General features: G+C 34.4%; 1 protein-coding gene across 1 annotated transcript; it reads right to left on the bottom strand.

The window, feature by feature from the left end:
- Window positions 1–1,106: 1,106 nt before the first annotated feature.
- LOC150092081 (cytochrome P450 4c3-like) lies at window positions 1,107–14,642 on the bottom strand (the record flags this gene model as incomplete). The annotated part of the gene is made up of 5 exons (XM_090415325.1): window positions 1,107–1,241; window positions 2,991–3,170; window positions 11,641–11,707; window positions 13,802–13,975; window positions 14,451–14,642. Coding segments are annotated over 5 exons (748 nt in total), but the record flags the coding sequence as incomplete, so codon positions are not given.
- Between the last annotated feature and the right edge of the window lie 635 nt (window positions 14,643–15,277).

Genomic DNA, 15,277 nt, shown 5'->3' with positions numbered 1-15,277 from the left:
GAAAGCAAAATCGAAGTATCAAGAGAAAGTGACTGTACACATTAAAGGCAGTCAAAGAGAATTTTATTACTCAGCTGCTGTAATACACGTTTTAATACTTCTGTAAACTTTTAATGCAGAAGAATAACTTTATTGAGTGCAAGTAGTACCAGGTGTCAGTAGGTGGTGAGATAGTTCGAAAAATGAGCGCTCACTTTGCTATGATGTATGAACCACGTATAGGTATCACGTCACCCAGTGCATCTCTGTCTCTTGTTGGATGAATATTTAGAAATGCATGGAAAAAGGTTCTAGGGTTGTTCTGTAATCCAGATAAGAATTATCCAGGAGTAGAGGAAAGAGAGAGAGAGAGAGAGAGATGTGAAATTAATAAGTCTGCTAAAGGAATGTCAGCCAAACAGTTTACGCCCGTGACTCTGTTGAATATATGAACCTCAGATAAGGAGTGATCCTCCTGGAATGGAAAGAATGTATGAGGGTGAAGTGTACAAGGATGTTACAAAAAGTGAGGCATCTAACTACTGACCTGTAAATGCCTTGGAATCTGCGGTAAAATATTTAGGTAAAATGAAAAATATCGCATACAGAAATGGTCTGCTCACCACGCTGTTCTCCAACCTACCTTAAAGTTTAACATAATGAGCAGTGACTCTAATTTTAATTAAGAAAGTATATTAAGAAAGAACTTGCTGACATTGTGGTACAAATTCACCAGATTACAATTGCGTGCTTTTAATATGGAACAAAGTTTATGCGAGTACATTTTTGTAGGTGATTTGAACATTGATTTGTTCAAGGATAATAAAAATTTTAATAACTTTTGGATTATAAAACGACATTTTATACTCAATACGTGTTTCGTATTTTATACTTCAAAAGTCATTTATAAAATGTTTTGACTATAAAAGCAAACGTTTGGTGATTTAGTAGACAAACTATTAGAACAAGCAAAGACAGATCTACTTCTTCGGATCTACTACTTCATTTATTCAATAAACATAGGAGTATATTATTTAATATCCACTATTTAATTATTAAATTTATTAAATCACAGAAAGAATATTTGATAAGCTATTATTTCTTCTGCCTTAGCCTAAATTGGATACGAAGCTTATTAGCTGGTCTGAAAACCAGTTCTGCTACAAAATGAATCTCATCCAGAGGATCCAAAGAATGGATGGTAAATTTGCGTAAAATATTACTTAAAACAACCTTTAGTTCCATGATAGCGAACTTCTGACCTGAAAAAAAAAAGTTATTAATGAATAAATAAAAGTGGAAATAAATATACACATTACCGTTCATACGCATACAAAATAAAGTAATATACTCCTCAAGTGTTATGGCAGAATATTATTATTTAGCTTACTGTAAAAAAATGAATTTCTGACGGATTTGCAAATAAAATTATTGATTTTTTAAACAGTATAATTTTTTATATCATATATTACGTAGCAGTTCTCGCGAACTACCTGACAGGTCCATTTTCAGTAGAAAGGACGTCTATTATTTAAATATTCGTTAATTATAAGAAAAACATCGATTTTTTTGTTATACCTCATTGATCATTTTTTGTAATTGCCTCAGACGGCAATCAGTATTATTCCAAAGGACACGTTATCGTGTGATAAAAATCACCTCCGAAATAACTGTTCACTATGGCGCAGTTGCATTACATCTGTAAATTAATTTTGTTATACAGAATAAAACTCATAGTGCACAAAAAAACCCTTCGAAATTTCCTGGTGTATTAAAGGTATTTCTGGAAAAGGACAGCAATCCACGATAATATTCCCGTCTTTCAGTACGAGAATTAATACACAGCATTAGAACACTTTCTACGAGATATGGAAAGGAGAAATTAGAACATGAAGTATATTCCACATGAAGCATAATACATACGATTTTCCAAGTATGGTGAATGCTATGGCAGACTTTTGGTATTTCTCAGGATCTACATTCAGATACTAGCCTCCTCTGATTTCTTATTCCTTTGGATTATTTTGACCAAATTTTGAAGTGATTGCAAAAAAATAATAATTCCAATAGTCCATATCTGCATATTAGTGTCCTTTGGAAAAAATATTTACCGTAGCTTTTGACACTTCTACTTCAACCTCTTCTGCACACGTTTTGTTCTTTTGAAGATTTAGCAAAACGGCAGTCTACAGTTCTTAAGTCAAAATATTCATTTGTGATGTAAATGTGTGACCCGAAATAGTTTGGAAAAATCTTATTCAATCTGTATACACAAAAGCCTCCTCAACTTCTAAAAAGAATTGGTGTTTTATTTATTTTTTTGTCCCATTCAACATATTACTTATATTCTCGTCAAATCCGAACATTTCATAAATCAGTTCCGACCAACTTACACATTTTGGATATTGCAATCAAATTCTACTTAGGAATTATTGATAATGAGCAGAAGAGGATAATCCGCTTAATGAGTGACTCCTAACTAACGGACTACCTTTAGACATTTTCTTATAGGCGATCTGTTTTTGCCCTATGCCTTTTGCATAGGAATCCTCATATGAATGGTTTACAATTGAAGATGAATTAGCCGATTTCGTACAAAGGTAGCAGGATTTTTCAGCCTGAAACTCGATTTACAAGCTTATATAGACAATCCCCTCCCCCCCCATGACGCCTACGGCGCCACTCCCCCAGAGTTCCGGACTGGTAGCCCGGTTCTCCTTGAATTCTGATGACTCAAACTTTGAAGACTAGAAAGGGGGGATTCCACCCCCTCCTGGCGTTTAACCCCCCGAGTTCCGGACTGATATGCCGGTTTTCCTCGAATTCTGATGACTCGAATTTTGAAGACTCGACACTCAGGGTAGCCCCTGAGTTTCAAAACGTTTCAAATAACTTGACAAAAAACGTGACATAAAAACGTTACAAAAAAAGGCTTATCATTTTATATTATAGGAGTATATATATATATATAGGAAGATAGATAGATAGATAGATAATAGCGTTAACTTTACCAATGCAGTTCCTTGGTCCAATTGAGAAAGGCATATAAGTGCACGGATTACGCCTAATACTCTCGTTCAGTTGAAACCGCTCTGGATCAAAAACTTCCGGATTAGGAAATACCTCTTCATTACGGTGCAAGGCGAAAACAGGTATGTAGATTTGCGTACCTTTAGGAATAACATGGCCATCTGGGATAAAATAAAAATTGAAATTGAAAACATTATTATTAATATTATTATTATTATTTTATTCAATTGTCAGATTTCAGAGTCAGAGAATAACAAGAAACCTAAAATAGAATAGTGAAATTATTATCATTATCATTATTATTATTATTCTATAAGCCGACAAAAGAAACTATTAATCCCAGGAATTTTTTGAAAATAGTGGCAGTATGAAACAAACAAGGTCGACCCTCAACGAATTTGTTAATAGAAATTTTAAAACATCCAAGGCTCCTGCAACCAAGAATCCTTCAACCAAAACTTTGTAACGTTATTCTTCTGAAGTGAGATATCATTTTGATCATGCCCAATACAACACCAAACCACCACAGTCAGCAGCAAGCTATATTCTGGCCATCCGTCTCCAAACCTGAAATGAAAGATGCTCTCTCCTAGCTGAACCTGAAATCTAGCCTAGGGATAGTCACCATCAGGCTAACAGACTTTATAACCCAATATGACCAACAACATCCGGTACTTTTGATATTGATCGGTGCAATAAACGATAAGGGTATTTATTATCTCCAGAAAATTAAAAACACCAGTAATCACAGCTCTATATTAACAGGGTAAAAATGGTTTACAAACTATAAACCCATTGACGATTTATCTGTACTCTCAAATTCACCATACTTATACTGTTACATGTAAAATAAGCGTTCGATACCCTTTATAATCAAATATTATTGCACACATTTCACTCAATTGAAATTCAAGGAAAATTAGATAACTGGATCAGCAATTTCCTGTCAAACAAAATTCAGGTAACAAAAGTAGGTTCCAACTATAGTAAAGATATACAAATCGAACACAGAATTCCCTAAGGAATAATTATATCACCCACTGTTTTTACCATTACCATTACCATAAAAGATATTCCCATTCTCCTCGTACAGAGTCAGATATATAATTCAGACGATACTGTTCACAGTCCACAAACACATCAACATAGCACTCTCCAAGCACAAATAATAAACAATACTAAACTCAAATGTTAATTATTAATAACACGAGTCCGATACCCACTACCAATCACACCGAACAGCATATTATCAAGGGGCCTTGAAACTATACCTGTAATACATATTAATAACAAATCCATTATATTTAAATTACATTATATTGGTTTTTCCTCCCGCAAGCAGGCAAACCGGCCCCATGAACACACGGATTACAGTCAGGAATACTTAAGACCCATCCATAGGCCTGATACGTCAGCTATGCCGGTCCCGAGGGTGGATAAAAATTTGGGGGGATTGAGATGGTGCCATACTCTTCAGTAAAAGGGACCTCACGGCCCCTTTTACTGAAAATTATGGCATTTTATTTATTTATATCATCATATGATATAAATAAATTTATATAAATTTATATTAATAAAAATTGATATAAATTAATTTTATTTATTCATGTCATCATATGAATAAATAAAATAAAATAAAAAATTAAAAATTAAAAAAATTAAAAAAAATATTTACATACCTTAAACAGACCACACACACTGAATACCTCATTGTGCCAGCTAAATTGTTCTAATTAAAGGATATGATACCAATCAAAATTATTATTATTAATATTCTCAAAAAAAGATAAAAATACAGATTCCAGAAATCCAAAAGCATTAGAATATATCTCCGACGCCATAAACTAAGCTCTCCATAAAAATACGTACGCTGTTCTTATACTTCTTTAACCAAAGCTTTTGACATACACACTTGAAAACGACATGCTGTGGATCATACTATGAGTCTACTCAATCTGAATAAGAAGAACGCAGCACACCTGATTCATGAACTATCTCTCAAACAGAACCCAAAGACACAAATTACAACCGAGATAAACAGATAAAACACGGAGTCCCACAATATGCCATATTATCACCTACTCTGTTGGACAAACAAAGTCAATATATCAATACGCAGACGACACTGCACCAATAGCAATCAACACAGACATTAACACCGTTCTCTCTGAAACACAACAACTCCTAAACGAAATCACAACTTACTTCTACCAAAACTCAATTATGACGAATAGCACCAAAACGTACATGATACTTATTCAGCACCCAAGAATCATGCGTCCTGCACCACACGCGCTACGTTGTCACTCATACAACTGCATTATCAACAAAAACAGCTGCCTCTTTCCCGAAATCACAACGGTAGCACATGCAGAATACCTTGGCCTTTACATAGACGGCCAACTTAAATGGACAACACATATAGAATATCTGCATACCAATCAATTGTCCTTTCGAGATTTCATATACTGTACAACAACAAATTAACCAACCGCTTATGGCAATACACAGAATCCTGAGCATTAACCAGGTCGCCGTCAATTTGAATAACATATACAACTCCTCTACACTTCGTATTCATCATATATTTCAATGTAATATCAATGGTATTACAATTTTAATATGCACTTCGCATCCTTGATAACCTGGACGTATATATACATCTTGGCTGGTTGGGTGGTTAAAAACCTGAAACACTACGTACTGTTATTATAAGGGATTATAACACGACCCACCACAACTCTTTACACCACTAGACACTTCAGCAACTCAGACGGTTCTGCAGCGAGTCACATCTCATACCACGCTATTTATCAACGACCTACCACAAAACTTAATACACATAGAAAATTACAGTACATTAAAGCACGAACTCTGGAAGCTAAAACAACATAGTTAATATAGCATGCTGCTAATTCTACAATCTTCAAAAAAGCTAACCCTAGCTTCGAAGTCTGTGGGACTAGCCTTCCTCAGTACTGCTTAATCAACTAATGCTCACAATCACCAATATCATAGTTGTTATTAACATAGGCATTGTTTACTTAGAGCTAAATACTGAACTCTTCGAACAGACTACAATTTGTTAACAGTAGAATTGTAAATAGCCTGAATGATAATAATAATCTCTCTGAGAAATATATATTTATAACAAAAATGTATGTAAAAACTGTACACTCAATCCTTTAGTGAACAAAGAATGTAACAACTATATATTAGCTGTATATAAAACATACAATGTATGCAAGATGATCTTAAAGATTTTTAAATAGAATTATGAATATAAAAATTATAAGTTTACATATATATGCAAGATATTAATTCTAATAGTATATATGAATTGAATAACTATTTAACGAAACTATTATTAATACTATAATAAATTTAGTTTAATTCTTTTATCCAAGTGTGAGCAAACAAAGTTTGCCACTGAAAATATCTTCAGGACTGGGGTAAGGTACTACAACGCTGGGAAACTCGTAGCAAAGGTGGACCAAGCTAACATCACTCCTATCTCAGTATCTCCCACAATGCAAAACACATCTCCTTGAGGATATGTATAATGTTATGCATTAAGGGAAGGGCCACTACCCAGACTAGTTTCGACCATAACTGAGGTGTATTTAAGTAAAGACCTCTCTAAAAATTAGGACGATCCCTAGACCACTCCATAGTGGCCGAAAGACCGTCCAACTCAGCGTTGTTCCACTCAGTGACAGACTCACCCCGTCACTGAGAAGAACTTCTCAGCGTTGGCTCTACCCAGTGGCAGGCTCACCCCACCACCACCACCAGCCAGAGCCATAATCTCAGCGGTGGCCCTACTCAGAGACAGGCAAAAACCTATCTCCAAGCAGAGCCTCTCAAAGCCAGCCTCCACCAGTTCCGACCCCTATCGAGATCTGGGAGCGAGGTCCAGAAGTGGAGATACCAGGCAGAAGTAATGGCGATGTCATCTTTACCTATAGGAGTTTCAAAAAGGTGTGCCACCTTTTTATTAAATTACTCTGGATTTAGAGAAAGATGTTAAAAGTTTATTTTTTATTTGATTAGACTAATAAATTTAGTTTAGTCCTTTATCCAAGTGTGTGCAAAGAAAGTTTGTGCCAGAAAATATCTTCAGAACTGGGGTAAGGTAGTACAACACCGGGCAACTCGTACAACCTTACCCCAGTCCTGAAGATATTTTCAGGCACATACTTTCTTTGCACACACTTGGATAAAGGATTAAACTAAATTTATTAGTTTAACCAAGTGAAAAATAAACATTCAGTAGTATTAATACTATTAATAATAATTTTTGCATGTATCAATTTTACTTACTGTAAACAAAATAAATAAGTACTTACTGATCAATTCTTTTTATCATGGTGTTGAAAAAAAGGTGTAATTATTCTCGAAGACCAATATGGTTATTATTGGTATTGTTATTAAAAATATTAAAATTATTACCTATTTCAAAATTATATTGTGAAAAATTGAAATGAATTCATTCAGCATTCCCTGCTAACAGAAAGAAGCTCTAAATATTTTACTAATTTTAACTTTAATTATAATATTATAATTTTCTAATTATAATAATTATAATATCATGTAACAAAATATGCACCACAGTCATTCAATTTTTTGAAAGATAATAAATCATTATTATTATAATAATTGATACACAGTTAAAATAAGATTTGAACAACATTATTTAAACAAAAAATATAATTTATAATCAACATAATATAATTTAATATAAACAACAATTTGACTGGTGATTCAGAACAATTCAGATTCTACCCAAGAACCTAAGAATAGTCCGTCAGGTAGCGTTCGAGTAATATGGACTGTTCCAAGTAATTCTATTTTTTGTAAGTCATATGGGGTCACTTCGCTGATGTTTAATTGCTGTAAATAGTTGGATAACTTCTTTGAAGTTGCACCAAGTGTACTGATAACTATTGGGATAGCTTTAGTGTGTTTAAACCACAGCCTGCCAACTCGATTGCCAGATCTCGATATTTAATAATTTTTTCCAGTTCTTTGTTTTTAATTTTGTTATCTCTGGATACTGCCATATCAATAATCCAAACCTGTCGATGTTCGTTGTGATATTAGGTCTATTGTGTTCCAAATGCCGATCAATTTGTATTCGAAAGTCCCAAAGAATATTTGCTGTTTCGTTTTCCAATACAGTCTCTATTATATGCTGCCACCAGTTATGAGAAGTAGAAAAGCCCTATTATTTGCATACATGCCAATGAATTACTTTGGCCACTTGATCATGGTGGTATTTATAGTTAGTTTGAGCTATTTTGCTGCAGGCACTGATTAGATGTTCTACAGTCTCATCTTTCTGATCGCATAATCTGCATTTGTTATTATTGCTGCTCATTATTATTATTATTATTATTATTATTATTATTATTATTATTATTATTATTATTATTATTATTATTATTATTAAAGGAAAATATTGTAAAATATTGTGAATGGACTAACAGATACAAAACACAAAATAATAAAACATTCAGCAAAATATACAACTCCCCTAAGAACAGAATTCCTTAAAATAACAGTATGAAGTTTAAACCAACCCAAATATTATGATCTTGTCATAAATATCCTCCAGTAAATTGTACCTACAGAAAATTTAAGAGGCATAGGTAACGCAATATATTGCTAACTATAAAGATTATCTAAGATACTTAGACCTTAAATCGACTGTCACAGAAAAGAAAAAGACAAGGTTTTATGCGATACTTACAAGCAAAATACTTCTAATCACATCATAATCAATCATAAACAACTGCCTTTGAAATAAAGCTTCATGAAAGATGTGGAATCTTAACAGGTAGCAAATGACTTTAACAAGGAAGTACTTTGTAGTCTACATCCTAGAACTACTAAAAAATGCAACACTCCACCAGAAGCACAAACAAAATGGAAATTGTTGTCTGATGTTTTGATGATGACGAACTATGTGATCCGGAGGAATTTAGCGTTCTAATTCGTCCCAAAGATGTTTGATGGTGTTGAAGTCTGCACTCTGATATGGCTACTCCATCACCTCAATGTTGTTTTTTGGAAACTAGTCTCGGATACGCAGTGCAGTATTGCATGGAATATTATCATGTTGAAACATGAAAGGGTTGTTGCCGAAGTACTTCCACAGCGTCGGAAGCAAGCAGTTGTCTATGATGTCAAGGTAGCCATCAGATGTTATGGTTTTGTGCACGTCCACCAATGGGCCAAGCTCTATTTAATGGAAAGATCCCCATATCATTTCCGAGCCTCCACCAAATTTGACAGTTGAAATGGTGCAGGCCTGCCGGTACCGTTCCCAGTGTAATCTCTTGATACAAATATGACCATTATGAGTGAAACACGTTGAATCGTAGCTCCACAGAATGTTTTTCCGATCATCTACGGTACAAGAACTAAGTGTGAAAGACGCCACTCAATATGCCGTTTGGATTTGAGGTGTGGGGGGCGGATGTGAGTGGTTTGTTTGCATTACGTCTATCGTGATAAACTAAGGCATGCAACTCTGTGCGGACATTCTATTGCTGACAGATGTCCCTGCAGCATTTTTAAAGTTGGCTGCGAGGTCAGCCGCTGATGATGTGCGAGATGCTCGAACATTCCGAGACAGACCTCGTATCTCGGTCAGTGTGTGTGTGTGTGTGTCGATGGCATCCCATTACGTTTTCCTGCTGTGCTAACACTATCAACTTTCCATCTACGAATGACATAAGCGATGGTGAATTTCGGTATACTGAGACGGGTAGCAAAGTCACGGACAGAAAAATCACTGATGTGACACCCAGCTACCATCCTATTTGGAGTCTGTCAGTGCAAAACTTGCAACACATCCTACTTTTATTACTAGACTTACGCAGTCATTCTCTGAATATTTGCACGTAGTAGGATCCCAATTTACATGGCAGGTAAGGTGTCCAAATACTTTTGTCAGCATAGTGTATGTTCGGTATCACGTGTAATGATTATTATTATTATTATTAAGCCAATGTCATCAAAGCATGAATTCCAGATCAATGATGTCTTTGTTAGGTTTCACGATTTGTTAAATAGTATTACGTACAGAAAATCAAAGTCTACTAACTGCTACTACGAAAAATGCTTAAAAAGATTAATGGCAGGTGATTGATATGATTAATATGATTCAGCGTATGACGTATAAGATGGTTTGCATAAATTCTCGTCAACTCCAGAATTGCTTAAATTCCTTCATTTTCGCATATATTTTATTTTTTTTATTTATTATTAGAACTTAGTTTGTGATAATTTCAATCAGCATCAGTTGTAATCATGACAAAATGCTACGTGCTACGTCAATTAATTTAGTTCTCCTGCAATGCCAAGATTGCGATGCTCCTATATGCTGCCTGATGCTGGTACTTTTGTTTGTAAAAGCAATGTGCGATATGCTGAATTTCTTTTCAAAATCCTTGGAGAAAAAAGGATTGTAGTTAGAGAAGTTCTTGGCCCCTACCTTGTATTCGATGCCTTTTAAAATTAATCCCGTCAGTTCATAAAGGAAGAATGAAGATCTGGGGGAAAGGAAACCGGAGATATTCCTTTGAGCAATAGATAGGGTAACATCCAATTTGTCTAATTTCTAATTTCATAAATCACACGACAACGCAGTCATGTATTATTTGCTTCTTATGGTACCAGTTTTCATTCCAAGGATTGTACCAGTTTAGAATTTTCTTGCTTCCGATAACAATATCAAGGTTCTATCAAACACTTATATTATCAAATGTTTCATTCTCGAAATGTTTCAATGCGCACAAAATCATCTGTTAATACGAGTGTAATAATTTCTCTTTCAATAAGTAACTCTCGCAAAATTTTGATAAAATCTGATCATTTGGTTAAAAAAAACAGAATTTCTAGAACGAACTGTTGTACTCTCCTAAATTCCGTATAAAAGTCTTTGGATCTGTAACAGATAATACACTGGATATCAAGAGGTATACACATAACATTATCTTTTCTACATCTTCTTCGCTGATCTGGAAGAACAATAGCAGATTACGCCCTTCGATTGAAAAAAGAGGTAAATTGCTTTTGTTTTTTTTTTCTCACGAGAGGAATCATTATATGTGGTTGTTTACAGCTGAGGATAAGTTAGCCGATTTCATAAGGAACGAGCTGGTTTCGTTCTCTCTGAAACTCTGGATTTTCTATACTCATACACCAGGAAAGACACACGGGTTAGACAGACAAGAAATACTACATGTAGGAAGTAGTGGCGACTGGCGGAGTATGTTGAGGGTGCTTAATGCCTTTAAATGCAGATCTGAAATTAAGTGGTGGAGACAGGAGGATTTTGTGGAGCCGAGTAACCTCCGATAATGATCCTTGGAAGCGTCACGTAAAAAAAAAAGTCCTTATGTGATAAAAGTTTGGATTGTAGACTTGGTTTTTACCTCCGATTGTTTCAGTGACAAAATTCGTTTTTAAATCAGTACATTGGATTCATCGCCCCTTGTAATTATATGACCCAGTATATTGCCCATTGTAATATTATAAAATTCAATTTCTTCAGTGATTTATGTTTTATTTTATTAAATGATTTATGTATTTAATTGGTGACACTAATTTTCTGTTGCTTACCTAGAATGAGTTCTTTCGCAGACAGGCGGCCAAGTATGGGAACTGATGGATATAAGCGAAGCACCTCCTGTTGAAGGGGGAAAAAATGAATATTTAACATCAACTTTCTGTCTCTCGTGTTCATAGAACTGCACACAAATTTCTGAATTTGTTGAGTCAAATTAACCTTACAAGATGTATAACAATAATCGAAAGTCCCCTGTTTATTCTGATTCCCTATGTTGCCTCCAAATTAACAAAATTAGGCAATCTGCCATAAAGTGTTGCAGAAAGTGGTTGCATTAAGACCGAACTGTATTCTTAATACTTTATGTGAGTGTTTCTTCATTAAAAATAATCTGTGTGTGTGTGTGTGTGTGTGTGTGTGTGTGTGTGTGTGTGTGTGTGTGTGTGTGTGTGTGTGTGTGTGTGTGTGTGTGTGTGTGTGCGCGCGCACGCGTGTTCTTTTTTGGTCAGTTATCGTGAAACTCACTCTATCGAATTCACAAGCCTTTAATTATGGAAAAGTAAATAATCAATAAACGATGCCTTATTGTATTCATTTTCATCACTTTAATTTATTTATAAATATGCCATTTGACAACACATTTGATTTGTAAACGCTGCTGAATTGTATGAAAAGAAGTGGCCAACTTAAATTTACATTTGATCTTACCGTTTAACGTAACTTTGTGTATAAACTATAGCAAACATTATACATTTGCAGAAATCTTCAGATTTTGGTGGTGTTGGAATGGTATGAAGAAATAAAAAGTCATATCATTTGATTGACTATCTCCAATGAGTTTTTTCCATCAGTTCCTAAGTCTATCATTAATCAAATTGTGGCAATAATAGCACAATTAGAGTACCAATTATTAATCGTGGTTGAAATCACTAAAACAGAGCTTTGTGTTGTAGGATTAAACCAAAGGTGAGACATTTTTCCCAAACGCAAAGAAACTAGCTAGAAGAACAAACGCAGGTAGCTTACTGAATGCACCGATTGAATAGCCTGTGTTCGTAGCCTGCTGCAGTCGTTTATCCAAAATAGCTCAACCCAACAATACATGAAGCTATGCGATTACGTAGATATGTGGTTATGCAGTTTCGGAACCGGGAAATATCACCTGATTTGTTTTATTTTTATTTTGTACTTTTCGTTTGTAATTTGTGTGTATGCCTCAGTTAAATCTTAGGCCAATACACAGATCACTTCATAACTGAGTTAATTCCTGGTTAGAAAACTGGAACAACAACAGAATTTTTTTTTTCTTCTGAAGGATGTATCTTTTTTTTTTCAGGTTGTATATTCTCAGACAGACATTCCTAATCAATCCTTTGTTATCGTTGCTAAAGAAGAACTCTAGGCAAATATCATTGAAAATATCCATCTCACGTGGTGTAGATCTCACAGTAATTGGACTACAACGATAGAAAGTTGTAGGATAATGTGACTTGAAACACTCTGCTCAACTCAAGTGTACTTGCTTGGATATTTGGCCAGAATGACTTATTGTATTACATTTTATTCAACAGTGTTGCTGGAGCATTTTCATTATCAAGTAGATCATTATTGTATTCACACTTAACTGAGTGGTATCCATTTTAACGTCACGCACTACGCAACACAATATGAATTGTTCCTGCTGTGTTCCGTGTTAAAACACTTTAGTTGGTGAGCCTAGAGCTCGAATTTATGCAATTTTCAGTTCTCGTTATTTTCGTACCTTATATTTATTTAAACCATTTTTTTTTCTTTTCTGTTTCAAACCACTTCAGCGTAGCGAGCTTTATGTTTATTTAAAAACAATCCAACATAGAAACTCATTAGTCCAATTAAGTAAAAGGAATAATGGGCAGGACATGTTTTTTCGTATGGATGATGACAAGATGACAGTCGAAGGGAATTCGAAGAAATATATTCTTCAGGAAGACTATAAATATTATTGATAAACGACCAAGAGGAAAACCAAGAAAAAGACAGACACCATTAGTCAAGATATCAACATGATATTGCAATGTCCAATCTGTTGAAGTAAAGGTATGGACAGATACAGATTTAGGCAACAAATACAGGTGACCAAGGAACGATTTGGACAGTAGAACCATGCGACGAATATGATAAAAAAAAGACACAGCTTGATAACACTCAAATCTAAAAGATATAATTGAAGTTTACCTTCACAACAGATTCCAAGTATTTCATATCTTTGAGATCATCTGGTGTTACAGGTCGGTCATCGTCATCTCCAAAAATGAAGTCGATTTCTTCTTGAATCTTGTTCTGTACATGGGGATGAATTCCAATTGAATATAAAGCCCAGTTCAGAGCTACTGCTGTCGTATCGTGACCCTACATAAAATGATATGATATTAAACATATTAACAAATTTTTATCACTAGATATCAAAAACGAAAACCTTTTAGATGTTTTAGATAAATAACTATTTAACAAAAACATTTCAAGGATTGAAGATGGACTAAATTTAAGTAAGGCTAAATCCAAATCCTAATCCAAATAATTGCAAAGAAATGATTGTCGAAGACAATTTAACTTTTGATTTTATGATAATTTTCTGCTGCATTATACTAACAGACAGGTACATAATGATAATGTTATTCATTGAAACCAATCATTTATAAAGAAGAAGAAGAACAATAACAACAACAAAATCCTTTACATTTAGTAAATTTTAATAACCAAATTAAAATATATTTTGCCTACATGCTTTGTTAGGGGAAAATGATTATTGGCAAAGATTTACTTTTTTATCTTTGTTGGGTTCTTATTAGTCGGCATAACAAAAAAGATGTTTATACAGCCTCACCTCAAATGTGAAAGTGTCCACCTCTTCTCTGATGTCTTCTTCGGTGAATGAGGGATCAGAAAAATATTGATTCAACAAAATGTCTAAGAAAGCCAGTCTCTTGTTTGACTTATAGTTCACATCATCATGACATTCGTCCTTATTCGTGGAGATAGGGTTCTCTAAAAGCGACTGCTTTCTTTGCTTGATAATCTGAAGCGAAAGTATCTTATATACAATTTATACGTATGTGTATCATAAAGATTATGGAAATGTTGTCTTATACTATAACTATGATCGTATTAGTTGACAATTCCCAATGGTTTGTCATCAGTAATCATTCATAGATGACTAAAACATAGATTACTAATATTACTAAAAACCGTATTGAATACATTAGGGAATGCTATAAAATGAACCAACTGCATGTAGACTCTCAAAAAAAAATGATTGAAGAACAAGCGTTTTATTCCAAATTTATTCATTTGAGAGACATTGCAGACTTGTGAAATGGCACCTGAATCCATATTTCTAATTACAAAACAAAAAAAAAAAATAAGAAAACCGAAAACGCGGGCCTTTTTGTAATATTCTCTTCAATTGTCGAAGATAGTTGATATTTGATACGGAAAAGTAAGCTTTCTCCGGAGTCTCGATCGTAGTATTCACTCAACTACAGACAGGGAGACGAGGTGTTACAGGAAAGATACAGGAAATGGGGACAATTCTCTTTCTCTCTCTCTCTCTCTCTCTCTCTTCTCTTAGAAGCCTTCATTCAATGATAGCTTAGAATCACAATAGTGACGGCTTAAGGATTGTTATCAAGAGAGTGGTTTTCATCTATCTTC

The sequence above is a fragment of the Typopeltis vanoorti genome, unplaced genomic scaffold (genome assembly GCF_054136105.1).
Source record: "Typopeltis vanoorti isolate ZY-2024b unplaced genomic scaffold, IOZ_Tvanoo_1.0 HiC_scaffold_782, whole genome shotgun sequence".
NCBI classification, from domain to species: domain Eukaryota; kingdom Metazoa; phylum Arthropoda; class Arachnida; order Uropygi; family Thelyphonidae; genus Typopeltis; species Typopeltis vanoorti.
The sequence above is the reverse complement of the archived record's forward strand: the minus strand, read 5'-3'. Positions and strand labels throughout refer to the sequence as shown.